The 15,046-nt window shown below is 38.1% G+C and overlaps 1 protein-coding gene across 4 annotated transcripts in view; it reads left to right on the top strand.

Moving 5' to 3' along the window:
- acap1 (ArfGAP with coiled-coil, ankyrin repeat and PH domains 1) overlaps nt 1–15,046 on the top strand; it is a 36,918-nt gene that overhangs the window by 5,327 nt on the left and 16,545 nt on the right. For 2 of the 4 annotated variants that reach the window (XR_002920852.2, XM_024287780.2), the window contains exons 2-8: nt 5,561–5,618; nt 9,688–9,807; nt 10,572–10,625; nt 10,805–10,863; nt 12,310–12,493; nt 12,710–12,754; nt 12,844–12,939. Coding sequence is in view for 2 of the 4 variants with exons in the window: in XM_024287780.2 (XP_024143548.1) it covers nt 5,561–5,618; nt 9,688–9,807; nt 10,572–10,625; nt 10,805–10,863; nt 12,310–12,493; nt 12,710–12,754; nt 12,844–12,939 (616 nt within the window). In the remaining 2 variants the exon portion in view is untranslated. Of the gene's footprint in view, nt 1–752; nt 1,489–5,560; nt 5,619–9,687; nt 9,808–10,571; nt 10,626–10,804; nt 10,864–12,309; nt 12,494–12,709; nt 12,755–12,843; nt 12,940–15,046 lie in introns of those variants that run through there. The other 2 variants (XR_002920853.2, XM_024287781.2) reach the window with 2 other exon arrangements.

Below are 15,046 nucleotides of genomic sequence, written 5' to 3'. Positions count from 1 at the left end.
GTCCACAGTTTCTTTAGTGGTTTGGACTTAAACATTACAGCAGGGGTTGGAACCGGGTAACTAACTGAAAGTGCCACCAATCAGCTAATATTTAAGAGCAAAGTAGGGGCATTTCAACTGTTAAGGGTGTTAAAAAAAAAAAAAAAAACGAAATCGGCAGTTAAATTTCTCTTTTTTGACCAAAATGCAGGGGGGAGGTAAATTTTATATACGTGAAACAGACAAACCTCTGCTTTAAGCCCGTATTTCCTCCTCTTCCTGTTTTCATCCTTAAACTTTTGAAGAAGTACGAGAAGCGACAGGAACTCTGCTGCAATGGAGAGTTACTGATTACATCAAACTATTGAGATATTTTATTTACGTCTTTTAATTTTTACAGGAAATTAGTATTGCGTCAAACTGTTTAGCAAATATATATATATATATATAGATACATACATTATCATTGTTATTTGGTACCCCAGGCAGCCGCCTAGGTCGCCTATGCCCAGGACCGGCCCTGCCTACATCTATTTGTCTGCAAGTGGATGCATCAAAATAGAGTGGTGAGTGGTCTAGTCACACCTTTAAGATGTTTCCAACCTTTTTTCCCTGATTCCCAAAAAATGTGAATAAAAATATACTCAGAAATCTAATTTTGGATCTCAGTTTTTCTTTAAACATCAGAAAAAAACACTAGAACGCGTTAAAACACCACTAGAGAAATAGAATTAAAAATGTATTACATTCCCACATATAAAATTCAACTTAAGGAAAAAAAACTATTTTAGTTCTAGTTCTAGCTAACCCTCATAGACAGTATTTGGCAGCAACAAACCTTCTGGCATATTTCTCAACAAAAACACAACAGACCAGTTTGTCAAGTGATCACACTCACACCCAGTCAGTTTCCTTACAGCAAACCCCTGAAGCCAACAGGCAGGAGAAACTGAAGGACAGGCATATGTTGTCCTGGATGTATTTATCTGTCAGAGTTTGGTAGTGATGCACTGCTGTCGAACTGAGCGCAGTTTCATAACTGTTTTAAGAGCGACTGCAAACCCGGAAATGGAGTGAAGTGTGATGGCAAGGAGAGGAGGGGGGACGACCTCACGCGCGCGCTAGAGAGAGGCGCAGAGACTCGAACTTCTGACAGACCGCTACACACAAGCCGCTCTGAACTCAGCAGGAACTTTTAGTCCCACCGGAGCTCAACCTTTCGGATAAGATGATCCCAGCGCTCCGATCTCCGTCCGCGCGCGTCCATCAGTGCTGACAGGACACGAGCCGAGCCGAGGGCGCGCGGAAAGAGCCGAACTTCTTTAGGAAGACGATTCGACTTGAGACGATGCGCCAACCTGCGGGAATGGACTACTGAAGAAGAAGAAAAAAAAGCAGACGAAGAAAAGTTCCAAAAGGAGTAAGACGCGCCGTTTTTACGCACAGAAACGCCAGGATGACCGTGAAGCTGGACTTTGAGGAGTGTTTGAAAGACTCTCCACGCTTCAGGTTGTAGTTTTTTCCTCATCTCTGTTGTATTTCATCCACATAAATACATAAATCGGTGTAACTAGTTGGAATTTGGCAAGAAAAACGCGTAAATACGCATGATTTTTTTGGGGTGACCCCTATAAGGTCAAAGGATGTTAAGGTTAGGGGTCAACTCTCAGTGCAGGAAGATCTGAGGCATGATGCATGTTTACTCCTGGCGCCTTTCTGGTATTTTGCACAAAGATAACCTATCTACCAATTATAGGAATTCACTCAAACCTCCCTTTTTATATGAAGATTTTTTAATATTTTTGTTAACCATTCAAACATTTTATTTTTCAGAGCAATAATTGATTTTCTTTCAACATCATAATCAAAGGGGAAGTGTCACTAAGCTGGTTTAGCAAGTGGCTTAAGGGAGAGCATGGGTGTGCTCTCTCAGCTCTGGCTCCAGGCCTGCTCTCTGCCAGCTGATTGAAGTCAGCCCTCTGGTTGCCAGGTTTGAAGTAAGTCATGAGGCTCCTGCCGGGTGGTGGAAACTCTGAGCTGGTGGAGGACCCGAGAGGCAAGGAAGGAAAGAAAGAAAGAGGGGAAAGGGAAGGGAAGGATCACGCCGCATGTCAGGTTGTGGGAAAGTGAGACGGAGCAGACGGACGCCACTATCAGAAAAAAATGTGCAGATGACACTTTGGGCAAGCACGTAAGACCTGCTACCTCTTGTTGCTAGGTAACGGAGAGGTGGGAGGGTAGCAGGAAGTGGGGTGAGATGTGCTGAGATGATCAACAGGAGACAGGAAGTGTTTTTTTCTCTTCTTCTGCAGAGAGAACCAGAAACTTTAGCTCTTAATATGCTTTCTTGCAGAAAGAAGCAAAAAAAAGGGTCACTTATTCATCCTTTTTACACCCCTCCTCTACGATGTTTGAGCTCTAAGTCCTCACACAAACAAACAATCAGCTAGTGTCTTCTCCTCGCTCAGACTCGTCTCTTTTTTCCTGTCGTGGTGGAAGGCAGCGGAAACCACATGGTTGAACTGTTGGTGTGAGTGGAGGCCAAAAGCGTGAGCCGTACACAGGACTTTTTAAGGGGTCTTTCCTGCAGATGTGCCTGTTTGAGTCAAAACATAACCTCAGTCGTTGCATTTCCATACATAAGCCGGGAGCTTCATTCTTTCCACCTGATTGCTCAAATGTTGTAGTCTCATTGTATTGCATTATAACAGTCATCCATGCGGTTTGGAGAGAACTACAAGTAATTTTATCAGCCTGCAAAATGGAGAAGAAAACACAGTCTTTGATCCATTAAAGGTGGGACAACATTTAAAAATATGGCTAAAAATAGCTTTGAGTGAAGTGTGTGCTCTGGAGAAGAGCGCCTAAAGTAGTGGTAGTTTGAAGTAACTCAACCCAGGAGTGAAGCACAAATATGAACTCAGAATTTTCTAATCTTTTAAAGAGCCACTTTGATGAAATTTGTGTTTTTACATGTTCTAGTTGCAATTGGGGCTGCCACAACTAGTTGACTAATCGACGACAAATCGACTATTAAAATAGTCGACGACTAATTTAATAGTCGATTAGTCGTTACTTTATATTATATGGAGTCAGAGTGTAGTAAAGTTAGAAGGTATAATGGCATTATGCTAGCTTGTTGCACTATTTTGGCATTTATTGAGGTTTTTTTGGCTATTTTAGCTAACATTTCAGCTGCATGCTAGCTATTTTGGGTTTTTTTTAGGCTAATTTAGAGGTTAGCTAACATTTCAGCTGCATGCTAGCTATTTTGGCTATTTTTTTAGGCTAATTTGGAGGTTAGCTAATATTTCAGCTAAATACTAGCTTTTTTGGCTAACTTAGGATTTTTATGTTTTTTAGGCTGTTTTGGAGTCAAGCTAATATTTCAACTGTATGCTAGCTGTTTTGGCTAATATCGGCTTTTTTTGTTTCGTTTTTAGGCTAATTTGGCATATTTTAGCTGGCTATCAGCTTCATCATTTTCAGCCATTAGCTTCAGCAATTTTAGCGATCAGTTTCAGCATCTTCAGCTATCAGCACTAGTCTCTTCACCAGCCAAATTCATCTTACATCATTCAGACTAGAATTATCACTAACAATGCTATATATCTAGTTTTTAGTTAGTTTAAAGTTAATGATGGTTAAGAAGTCTGCTTTACTTCCAGTTTGCGCTTGACCCGATTAGTAACCGAAAATTTGGTTATTAGTCGACTATTAAAATAATCTGTTGTGGCAGCACTAGTTGCATCTTTCTAATGATGGAGGACATATAAAATGAAAATTAACCTTAAACCTTAACCTGATTATTTCTTTATTCAAGTCGTTGTGAATCAGGAGCAGGTGAAAAAAATGTTTGAAATATTTTGTTTTACCTGTAAAGTTATAATGGGGGTGTGAGGTAAGGGGGTTGTAAACTAGTGGAAGAGAGTGTAAAAGGTGTAGGGGGAAATCGATTTGGCGATATATCACGATATTTTGTTTGGCAATACTTGTATTGATTTAAAATGCTGACAAGACGATATTTAAATATTTGTGGGCTTCCTTTTGTGTCTTACTTATGTTTTCCACCTAAACCATTAGTTGAGCAGCTCCACATCGCGACTAAAACAAAAAAATCTCGCGAGAACCAGCTTGTGTTGAATATTCAGTCAGTCTCGCGGTTTTTGTTGTTGTGAGACATTTCAAACAATACTTGAATAAATAAATATGATTCACTTTATAAAACCATCTAAAAGACCTAAAAGAGTTTCTCTATTAAAAAATCATTTTCATTTAAAGTTTTAAATGCCAAATAAATAATAAATATCTAAATTGTATCCATTAAAGTCATAGAATTGGACTGTATCACATCACCATAAAGTCATGTATTGATTGATGGACAAATGGATCGTGTGAGAAGGAAAGATGCTCAACTCTTATGTCTTTGCTTCAAGGTCTAGATTTTTTTGTGAGTAGTATTTTCTTTTATCCTAATTTTTTCCATATTTCTCTTACCTTTTGACATTTTTTTTAAATATATTAAAATGTGGCTACAACACAGGGTAAAGATGTCCCTTTATTTAAAAAATAAACACAAACAGCACAAAATAAAAGGCGTTTTGTGATTTATTCTTGTATTTTAAAAAGTGAAGAAATAATAAACATTTTGGGATAATATTCAAGGTTTTCTCAACTAAATTAAACTTTATTCAAACCAAAGTTAAAATTAAATTATGCTGCTGAAATGAGAAAGCGTGCCTTTTTTTTAACTTGGTATTATTTAAATCAGACATGTCCAAAGTGTGGCCCCCATTTAAATTTCCACCAACTCCCGTTATAAAATCATTTATTTCTGACCTTTTAATATGATATTTATAGTAATTTTGGTTAAAAAAATACATATTTAGATATATTTCTGTCTTATGTGTAGTAATGAAAAGTGTCTTATTGCAATAAAATGTTATATTAAGTAGTCATTTGCATTTTGCCAGAATGGGATTATATAAGTTCGCTTCCTCCCACTCCCTTTCAAGCAATATAATTAATGACCAGTTATCCTATATGTAACATATTTTTTATGGTTGTTGATTTTATTACACAATCTTGCCTTGAATTCTTGAAATGAGTCATTAAAAATTCAAATCAAATCATATTTTTTGTTATTATAGAATAATTATTTCATCTCACCAAATTTGACCCTCTTTACAAGAGATTTTAAATTTTAAAAATGTTGCATTGGAAAACCTTTTAATTTGAAATACTTTTTAAATAACTCTTTGGTCTTTTTGTTGAATTTTTATTTTAAGAATCCTGATTGACTTTTATTTTTGTATTTGAATTTTTTGGGGGCCAAAGTCACATGACCTAAAAAAGTACAATAGCGATTATTTATTTATTCATTTTAATGTCAAGAAAGTTGTCCTATTTTCATTAAATGCCTCTTCAAATCAGTAAAAATGGGCGTCATGTTCAACCGAAAACTTGCAAAAATGTGTTTGAAGATTAAATTCCTAAAGATAGTTTTTGTTTTTATGCAACCTCTTTTAAAAGTTCAGAGCGTTCCCATGTGTGTAACTGTGTTTTTGTGTGTCTCCTTCAGAGCTGCCATCGAAGACGTCCAAACCGACGTGAGTGAACTCGAGACTCGACTAGACAAGGTGAGGCACAAAAGCGCACGCCCACGCAGCGCTCTGCTCCACAAGCGCACACACTCACAAACACACTGACTGCTGGGGCTCGTGTACAGCAAGTGGTGGGAGTGAAAATTCACCTGAAAGAAGCAGCAGGAAGTATCTGCAGGTACTGCTTCCCCATCATATGTCTGCAGACAGAACTGCGCTTTGTTCCACTCTGGTCAGATAACCCATTTTGCTTTTATATGGGTAACAGTTTCAGGTTCAACACACAGACGTCAGTCACATGCTGGTTTCTGTTCCCCACCGTAACTAATAAGCATAGATAAAAAGCGAGTTACTATTATTTAGTCTTTTTTTACCTGCATCAGAGAAAACTGGCTTAACTGGATGAAAAGAAACTCCAATAGCCTTTTTTTCACTTTCTGCACACTCTGATTTCACACCAAATGTGAAAGTTTAGGCCTGAAGAGGGTTATAATTAAGCGATATAGTGCTGCATTCTGTACTTTTTTTTCACTAGAAGTAGAAAATATCTTCACTTGCAGTTGAAGTGTCATTCAAACAGGACAGCTGATGTAGAAGTGATTGGATAAATTCTAAAAACATAATTATTTCGTAACAAAAGTTCATTCAAAATGAAGATTTTCTGTTTGATTTACATAAATATGTATTGTAGTAAATTACATCTGTATTGCTCTTGCTCTATTAGAAGGGGAAAGAGTACGTTTGAAAAAAAACACAATTCTATATTTTTTAAAAACAGAAATTTCACACATGATTGCATTTATTTAATTGCATTCCTTCACAAGAACTGTTGGGTTATCAGTACCTGGACACTGTAGAGTTAACGCTGCATATTTCCCGTGTCATGCGGGTCATCGAGGGGCTCCAGCAATGATTCAGCAGTGGTTTTATTGTGCAATGTTGTGAGATATACAAACCAAAGTAAGAGTAAAGTGTAAAAATAAAGAGGATGCTGAGCGCAACGGCATAACATTTTGACACAAGAGACATGAGTGAAGTTCACTTACCATCATTTTTGGAGTCACAGTTTTTTCACAGTTTGGCTATAAGTGCGACTTATATGTGATTTAAAAAAACATGAATAGCAACATCAACCACTAGAGGGCACTGTAGACATGTGTATACGTATTTGTTACTAATAGATTAGCAGAAGAAGAAGAAGTGCCGCTGAATCTTACGCTGGGCTTGATGGATGAAGATTGCAACAGATTTAGTGACTTAAAGTGATACAAAGAGTTGAGTTGTTATGTTGTGGTTCTCTTAATAATTTTTCATGTTACACTAATTTACCCTCCTATGCTTTGTGAGGCTAAATAAGCATCGATGTGTTGTAAAGTGTGTATTTATTCAGTCTATTATTGTTATCTATTTACCTTTCAAGATGAAACGTCCGCTCTTGTTCACACATTTTGTTAAATCAATTTCTCCTAAAAGTGCAACTACTTTATTATGTTTTTTTTTCCTTACTATGCATTATTTGCTGCTCTGACTTTCTGAGTGTCAGAAAAATATGGTACTTTTATAGATACTATTATTATAATGCTGAAAAGCCAAATAAAATGTGTCTACTTGATACCTGGGAGCCTTTAATGGAGTGTATTGTGGGGATTAATACAACTTTACTGCAAGCATAAAGTATTTTATTATTAATTGTTGTAATATCCTTTGTCAAATTGTATTGGTTATTCTGCCGCAGTATGTCCCGATCCAGGAAGGCAAGCTTTTGTTAGCTATGGAGTACCTCAGGGTTCTATGTTGAGACCCAACTTTTTTTTTTTTCCTTCCGAGCATCTCGTATTTTCTATCGCCCATTTGGACATAGTGACACCCAAAAACTGTGGTGGGCTTGAACTCAATAAGTTGCTGATTTAATAGTGCATACAGTCGCAGTTAGAAGAGAAAGACTTTTTGGCGTAAAATTGAAAACCATTCTATGGTAGTGACCTCTGAAAGCAATTAAAAGGAACTGGATTGTTAGATGATGGGGATGGTGGTGTAGTGGTTAGCGCTCTGGCCTCTCGGCAAGTAAGCCCTGGTTCAGATTTCATCCACGACCTTTCTGTGTGGATGTTCTTCTGGTGCATGCTTGGGTTTTCTCTGGGCAATCTGGCTTCCTCCAACTGGTGACTTGTCCTAAGGTGTGACCATTGACTGTATTCGTACGAACTGGACATAACAAGTGTTGAGGCCCCTCATAGGAAATGCCTTACCTCTAGCCCTCATGAAATCAGGCCAGTGCCTTTGCCATTACTTACTGATACATCTACCTCCACGATTGCAAATGGTTGATTAGTCCGAGTTGATCGGATCACGTTTTTAGAGGAACTATTGTCGCCAATCATGAGTGAGCTTGTTCTGGCTTGTTTGAAGTCCACACCCCTCCCAGAAATCTGTCAATTAAACGTTCGAGGCGGGGCCAGCAGGGTCTTGAGGCTTGGCGTTTGATTCCCCTGATGTACATCATTCCTAAGAAATAATAATCTGTAACTTCTGGTTCCGGATCTCATTCTATAGACTTGTCACGCAAATTATAGCAAATTTCTTGCTAGCAGGGGTAACATTGTTCGTGACCATCAAACCTTTTATTACTTTCTTTTTACTATTTGTATATTTCAGTACTGAAACCAAACTTGGCGGATGTGTGTAAATTAAGGACCGAATCACATCTGTTATCTGTGAAAGGTTCTCATTTGAGCCAGAACATTGTTATGTGCCAATTACTCATTTCTGTTTTTATTTTTCAAATCTAGGCTAAAAGGGTGATTTGTAGTACAGCCCTAAAAAAATAATAATTTGCTGTTTGCTTTTCTGTATGTCCCTCAGAATGAGAAGGATGCCATGGCTTTTTGAACAAATGTGATTCTAGAAAGGATTTATTTATTTTCCCTGCAGATGTTTTGTCTTTTTACAGCAGGAAAAGCTAATTTTTAAAAATGACCACTGCAGCCTCATCAGGTGCCAAAACGAAAACTGCCAGAATACTAATGAAACTCAAAGTTTTCTGCCAACAGTTACCGGTATTCAGACCTGTGGTCGCATCAAAAATTTCTTGTCCCATTTATTTAGTCAACTATTCAAAAACAAACGAGATCTGCTACGTTTGGGTTTTTTGTTAAATATTTTTGTTGGAGGGTTCTCCCGACTGAAAATATCTTTGACAGGAAATGGAGAAAAGGTCCAACCAAAAGCACATGTTTGAGCTCTATTTAGATTTTCTGAAACCTGTTGTGTGGTTACGGAAACAAATCCATAAACACCATTAACCCAAATCCAATCAGGATATTACAGCATAGAAATGATGTCACCTTGTTACCAATCAATATTTCGTTAGCCGTGAGTTGGCTGGTGTGTTCTTTGGAAATAGTTTGTGGTAAATCGTGGGAGAAACAAGTGAAGAGCACAAACCATGTCTGTGGTCAACAGTCATCAATGATGTTCAGTCTGTGTTGCAATGTGAGGCTGTTCAGGTGTTTTACACACCTTTGCTATAACTGATCATTATGAACTGATGGTTGACTTTAGTATAAATATGTATTAGATCTATCCAGCTATTACAGGTTTGGCATTTTTGAAGAAGACAAGTGAAGGTGCAACAATCTGTGGATTCCTACATGACCTGGATTGTAGAAGAGCAAATCTTTGTAAGAAAATGTGAGACATTGGGGTTATTGAATGAAGAGCATCATCTGCGATGGTCTGGTGAACTGTCCAGTGTCCAGTGACCCCAAAAGGAATATACATCAGGTTTAGAAAATGCAATGGATGAAGGAAGAACAGACTTTTTACTGCTTGTTTCAGACACAAGAGCCAATTGACATCACTGTGGAACAAGTGACCTCAGCCATTTACTGTATGTGCCAAGATATTTAGACCATGACTTTAAGTCCAAGCTGAGTTTGGTAGACACACATTTAGCTGCACGCTCAATGAGACAGTATGAAAAAGAGTTTGTGTGATTTTTGTTGATATTATTATTAGGATATTATTTAAACAGATATCATTTGTTGCCTGTGGTAATTTCTGTTGCTCTAACTTTCCTCTGGCGTTCCTTGTTTGTGCTTTCTAGCTTGTGAAACAATGCCAGGCCATGCTGGACGCGGGCCGGGCCTATTGTCAGACCAGCAAGAGCTTTTTCAACGGCCTTCGGGAACTGGGACACCAGTGTTCCAGGGACACGATGATGGAGGTGAGAAGCGCTCACTCACACAGTAGTCAGCGTTATGTATGTAAATGTGGAAACATGGGGGTAATGCGCAATCTCTGGCTTTTCTGCTTGCCTGACAGTAATTTCAAGGTGACTAAAACTATGTTCACTACACGGCACCGTGTGTTTAAGCAACTATTTACAATGAAAAGTCTATGTAGATGTAGGTTTTGGGCTTCCAGTTCAAAACTCTTGCGTTCTTGGATTGCTATGCCCATTTTTAAGACCATTTTCAGGCTTATGAAAAACACACGGCCATTGAACGTGAGTTAAAAGCTAAAACAGGTCAAACTACCACCAATCAGGGACTTGGATTTGGTAGTGCCAACCGTTTGAAAATTGATCATGAAGGAGAAATTTATAATTGCGGTTTGTGTTTTATACGACAAATCCAGTCATGTATCGGAATAGAGCTGTGAAAGAAAACACTGGAGAAAGTTTGACGAGATTTGACATTGTCATTTTGCACCCAAGACCCTTTCATCTGTCGCTAATAAACTGTAGAAAAAGAAAAAAAGGAGGAGAAGCCCCTCCTTGCTTGTGCAGTGTGAACACCATATGCTATATGTGAACGTAGTTTTATACTAACTTGTCAAAATGAAGTGGGATCAAATTATAGATTAAACTGCTTATCTTGTTAATGTAATAGACAAAATGGATCATTGGCATCAAACATAAGGTTTCAGAAGGTGAACCAAAAATGTGTCATTTGGTGAAAGGTCTAAACTGAGACGTCTGCCCCACAGGAATGCTTGGGCACATTTTCCACAAAGTTGTCAGTCATCCTGGAGGCTCAGGGGGTGAGTGTGTCTGCCTGTCTGCTTCAGTTTGTGTAACTTCTTCATTCCAGTGACAATTATCAGCTGCTGTATTTGATCAAGCAAAGCCTCTGGCTACACAAAGCTAACTGCTTTTGAGTAAACTGGATCTACTGCAAACGGTGTGCTATTAATGTTTTATCCATTTTTTTTTTGTTTAGGAAATGATCGAGACCACACAGAAGTCGGTGAAGACAAAGCTGCAGAACTTTGTGAAGGAGTGAGTTACCTGCTTGGCCATCCTCTCTGTTTGTTTTTTTGATCCTTCTGGGTTTGGCGCATGTTGCCCAACAAAAGTGGCTTAAATGAATTTACTTACCTAATGTCTACAGATGTAATCACCCTCTTGAGTATTGCTGTATTTGGCTTTAACCATTTGGAATATTTAGACATCAAAGTTTAGAGGGCCTATATACCATGATTTTCTTAAGTCTTTTAGATATGATGATCATATGTTACCTTTGGCGCACTAAAGAACAAATTATTTATGAAATATTAGTTATTTTTGTGAGTTTTTTCCTACATGGAAGCAAGAGGCCTCGATCTCTACTTGTGGGTGTCGCCCATTTCATGATGTCATCCTAGAGGTGGCCTCGGCATTGTGTCTGCGTTTCACCCACGAAAACAAACAAAATTCAAACTTTTGCAAAGAAAGAACCAGTGTAACAATGGTCATGGTTAGTGGCTGAGATAGCTAAGCGGCGAGGCTAGTGACTGATCACTACTAGCTGAGCGGTGAAGCTAGCGATTGATCACGGCTAACTTTGCAGAGAAATTGGGTGTTTGTGTTAGCCTGGGGGTGGTTTTGGCTGCACAGACTCTTCCTAAAAGGGGCTGTTCTCACTTGGTGATATCAGCTTGTGAGAACCCAGGTTTTTAGAGGAATACTCTGAAATGCGTGAATGGATGAAAATACTGCTTTGGGGTTGTTTATAGTGAGGAATGAACATTATAATGCACTTGAAAAGCTCAAAGAGTTGATTTTGTATGATATAGGCCTTTTAACCTAAGGGTCATAGTTAATTTTGGTAGTTAAACACATTGATTTTTTAGATGAATAACAAAGACATCTAGTCTATTAATGGAAATTGTTCAAGAGAAAGTCAAAAGGGAAGATTTAACATTGTTTTTTCAGTCCTGTAACCATTATCTGCATAAGAGATCTGGAATGTGTGCCCCCCCCCAGAAGGAACAGGAAGTACGTGATGGCTCCAAGAAGTCAAAATCAAAAAATAATTTGTTAGATTAATCATTCTTACTCTGATATCCTTTTCAACATTTTCGTAATAATCCCATTTTTTAAATATATTTTTACCTAAAGTGGAAGTTAAGTTATGAAATAAATAAAAGGATGTGGTCTCGCATCGATTGACGAATTAATCCGCGTCTACTTTCAAGCGATGGGTTTTGACCTTCCAATAAGATCACTCCTGATTGGTGAGAGTGGTTGCCATAGAAACATTGACTCAATTGACTCTAAACAACTGCGTACTAACGTTGTCTGGCTCAAACATGGCAGCGTCCATAATGCAAAAAAAAAAAAAGAGACTGAATTGACTTAATTTTTTTAGAGCCAAAAGTAAGACATTTTCTAGTCCAGTTCTCCTTATACAGTCAATGGCTGTAACTTTATGTCAACTTTATGCCCATTTATGCGTGTCCTCAGAGATGTTCGTCGTTTCACGGAAGTGCGCAAAAAGTTTGAGCGCAGCAGTGAGGCCCTGGAGGGGGCGCTGGCGAGGAACGCTCAGGCTCCACGAGGGAAGCAGCATGAGGTGGAGGAGGCGAGTAACGCTCTGTTAAATGCTCGGCGGGGCTTTCGATGCGAGGCTTTGGATTACGTTCTCCAGGTGAGATGTGTACAACCAGCTCTTTTTTTTAACATCTAAATGGTCATTTATGCTTTCACAGACCCAAAAAAATGAAGTAAAAAAGGACGATTGACTCTAGTTGGGTGTTTAGAGATGATAGGTCTAAATCTGGGATTTTCTCCACATTTTTCACTGGGATTTTTGGCTTTTTTTGGTTTAAAGAGGAAGATTAACCCTTCTTTATCTTTCTTTTAGATAAACGTCATTGAAGCCAAGAAGAAAACGGATATTGTGATGGCTGTAAGTTCCTTTTAGCCAGTTTTACATTAAATGCTTCCCGCACTATGGATGTATCTCCAGACTAAAAGCAGTCCTGTGTTCCTGATCAGATGCTGCTGCTGATGGAAGCCCAAGCCCAGTTTTTCCAACAAAGCCACGAGTCTCTTTCCGAGCTCGATGAATATCGACAGAAACTGAATGCAGAGGTAAACTACTTTGGCCCATCAACATGGCGACTGCCTCTGATTTATTAACACTTCAGAACCAAACTGAAGCAAAGCAGTGACAGAAATCTAAGCCAATAATGGACACAAATTCTACAAAGACTAAAGCAAACCAACATAACTGAAAAAATTCCCAGATTTTGTCAAGTCGCTGAATCATGAATCATTCTCAATCAACTACAGTAACGTGTGGTGTTCCTCAGAGCTCTGTCCTGGGTCCCTTATCATTTATTTACTTCCACAAGGAAATGTGTTTTAGAAACATAACATTTCGCTCCACTTCTTCACAAATGACAACAATTCCTCCTTTTACACTGTTTATCCAACATTTGGTTTTCTCCCATCTTCCTTAAACGTACTAATAGCAATACTGAATTTTGGCATGTTGGCTCCAAATCCACCTTTTCCAAAGTTGAAAGGTTTTCACTGACATTTGATAATTACACTGTCCTCGACGGTCTTGTAATATTCCACCAATACTGCTTTTCCACTTATGGTATCTTAACCACATCCAATACTTTCTTGCACTTTCCACCACAGCTGTTCTGGTCCATGCACACAGTTACTCACAATTACTCCATTCTTTTTGGTTTTGCAAAAGACTCCATCTCAGTCACAACTGTCCTTACAAGTGAATAAATGTGGATGAAAAATGGAAAAAACCTGTACAGGGTTGCATGGATTATCAAGATGGGTCCAATGGGTAGTTGCCTATCTACGGATGGCCAGTTTGGAGCCAGTACTCGCACCTTACTGATGAGTAGAGTGTGGTGTAAGGACACCATACGACATCGTCACCCGTACATCATAAGTGCATGTTACTCACATCATCCTTACAAATACTTCACGATACACTTACCACACGCACGGCAGGATTTCATGACTGCCATGGACACCAGTGAAAACCTAAAATCATTAAAAAAAATATTCTGTGCACCGGCTCCAAATGACCCGATGTCAACATACATAGGATGGCACAACGGTTACATAAACTTCCTTGAGTGACATTAAAAGCGCCATCAATAAATGTATTATAATTACTTCTTTTAAGTATGTTCTACCAATATTAAGCCAGAAGACAGAAGTAGTTAGTAGTTCTTAACAGCTAAGATTGACACCTTTAGGCTAAACCAAAAGTTAGAATAATCATGAAGATTTGTATATCCATTTGTTGGATTTGATTTTTTTTATGATTCATTTGAGGTTTACAACATATTTTGCTTAACTGCTTAGTCAAATAGTGCAGCTTGAATCTGTCAGTTGCTTCCAGACTGCAAACCTTTTACTGCTTTGAATATGCAAACCAGGAAGCTGTGGGTATAACCTGATGCAAATGTGCACAGGATTTTTGCTATTTTGCTTCTACCCCAAGATATCCTAACTCAGAGGTCTGCAGCCTGCAGCTCCAGAGCCACATGTGACTCTTTTATCTCCCCATGGTGGCTCTCTGGCTGAAGAAAAATAAAATAATAGTATTTTTTTAAAGTAAGAATTACTTGATTAGCATTAATTATAGTCACACTTTCAGCAGTTTCAGCAACCTTGGTATCAAAACTTTGAGCTTGTTGAGGATATTACTGCTTGTAGTTTTTGAAATATAGAGGAAAATATGCCCTAAACAAAATGAATAAAAAAGTCTTCAAATTTCAAAATTTTAAGTGGATTAGTGGCAAACCTTTGAATAAATTAATGGGATATGTCTTCATCTTTTATAGTGATTTTCAACAAAATGCCTAATATTTTAGCAACATGCTTTTGACTAATTTAGTTTACCAAGACATTTTAGACTTTTTTGGAGTTTGGCTTGTAGCTAAAAACTAGCTTTTTTGGGATAGTTTGGCCTAAACTGAGTTTTCTTATGTTAACTAGCTTGTATTTTAGCAACATGCTAACGTTTTTGACTAATTCATTTTACTGAGGAATTTTAGGCTAATTTGTAGCTTGGCTAGTAATTAAGCAACGAGCTAGCTTTTTTTTAGCTAATTTTGGATCTACAAAAGTAAAAAGATAAAAACGTTTAAAAACAAAATACATTTTGTGAGATGCTAGTTTCTCTTTATATTTTTGCTTTTTTTGCCAAAAATTGAAA

Source organism: Oryzias melastigma, linkage group LG18 (assembly GCF_002922805.2).
Source record: "Oryzias melastigma strain HK-1 linkage group LG18, ASM292280v2, whole genome shotgun sequence".
NCBI lineage: Eukaryota > Metazoa > Chordata > Actinopteri > Beloniformes > Adrianichthyidae > Oryzias > Oryzias melastigma.
This window is presented reverse-complemented; position numbering and strand designations above follow the sequence as displayed.